The sequence below is a fragment of the Sceloporus undulatus genome, chromosome 4, assembly GCF_019175285.1.
Source record: "Sceloporus undulatus isolate JIND9_A2432 ecotype Alabama chromosome 4, SceUnd_v1.1, whole genome shotgun sequence".
NCBI lineage: Eukaryota > Metazoa > Chordata > Lepidosauria > Squamata > Phrynosomatidae > Sceloporus > Sceloporus undulatus.
This window is the reverse complement of record NC_056525.1, coordinates 142,188,794-142,190,183: the sequence shown is the minus strand read 5'-3', so window position 1 is coordinate 142,190,183 and position 1,390 is coordinate 142,188,794. Positions and strand designations below refer to the sequence as shown.

Here is a 1,390-nt window from a genome sequence, read left to right as displayed (position 1 = left end):
GGAGGGGGGGAGAGAAAAATGGGGGGAAAGTGGCCCAGGCAGGGAGGATTGCTCTCAAACCACGTGGGCGGGGGGGGGGGGGGGAGAGAGGAGAGAGAGAGAGAGAGAGAGAGAGAGAGGCGGGTAGGCGGGGCTTGGCGCTCAAGTGGGTGCCAATCAAAGCCTCAACTTCAAATTGTATCTGAAAGATCAGCCGAGGACCTTAGGGCAGGCGCATCAGTCGGAGCTCAATTGTTGATCAGATCACATCTGAGGGATTTAGGAGCACCGACGAGGCGAGATCGGAGGGAAGACGCCCCGCCGAGCCCCTCACACTCCTCCTTCCTCCTCCTCTTTCCTCCTCCTCCTCCTCTTCTTCTTCCTCCACAGATGCCAAGACCCGCCTGAGAAAGAGAGAGAGAGAGAGAGGAGCGAAAGGGGAAAGCCAAGGCAAGGCAAGCGGGATCACCCACCGGGGAGGGGGGTCCTCTCCCAGCCAGCCAGCCAAGGCGAAGCATTGGCCGGCATGTCCTTCCCGCAGCTGGGCTACCCGCAGTACCTCACCGCCAGCCCGGCCGTCTACGGCGGGAGTGACCGGCCAGGGGTCTTGGCTGTCGCCGCCGCCGCTGCAGCCGCTGCTTCGGGACGATCCGGAGGAGGAGGAGGAGGAACGGGAGGAAGCACGGAGCTGAGCGGGGGATCCACGGCCGCCGTCACCTCGGTGCTGGGCATGTACGCCGCCGCCGCCGCCGCCAGCCCCTACGGCGCCCCCAACTACAGCGCCTTCCTCCCCTACACCGCCGACCTCAGCCTCTTCTCCCAGATGGTGAGTCCCTTGAACCCGGGACCAAGCGAGGAGGGAGGGGAGCAGGGGAAGGACTGGAGACAAGGGGGGCCCCCATGTCCGGACTGCCGCCAAATGGAGGACCTCCCCGGGAAAAGGAGGACCTTGGCCCAAGCCAGGCGAGAGGAGCCCTCCTAGAATCAGTAAATCCCCCCTACTCCAAAGGGAGGACTTCCAAAAATAAAGTAATAATGGAGGGCATTGGGGGGGGGGGGGAAGAAAAGAAATCAAAGCTAACAACCCCGATCGCAATGTCAGTTCTGGCTCCTGGGTCCTGCTTCAAGAGGTTACCTGAAAGGGGGAAACTCTAGAAGTTTGTAGATGTGAAATCGAAGGCTTTCATGGCCGGCATCCAAAGGTGTTTTTTTTTGGGGGGGGGGGGGTGTTGTGTGGCCATGTTCCAGAAGAGTTTATTCCTGATCTGTGGCTGGCATCTTCTGAGCATGTTTGGTATAGGCTTGCTTCTTGGCCCTGTTCCAAATGGAGGGCAGGCAAGGAAAGTCTAAGTGCGTTAGAAAATCGAAGCTAAGAACCCACATCTCCGCCTAAATCCGTGTCTCTGGGTCC

General features: G+C 60.1%; 1 protein-coding gene across 1 annotated transcript in view; it reads left to right on the top strand.

Moving 5' to 3' along the window:
• The first annotated feature begins 206 nt into the window (after window positions 1-206).
• Window positions 207-1,390, top strand: part of IRX1 (iroquois homeobox 1) — a 9,023-nt gene continuing 7,839 nt past the window's right edge. The window contains exon 1 of the mRNA XM_042464037.1: window positions 207-805. Within this exon, the coding sequence (XP_042319971.1) occupies window positions 506-805 (300 nt within the window). The 5' untranslated portion in view covers window positions 207-505. The remainder of the gene's footprint in view (window positions 806-1,390) is intronic.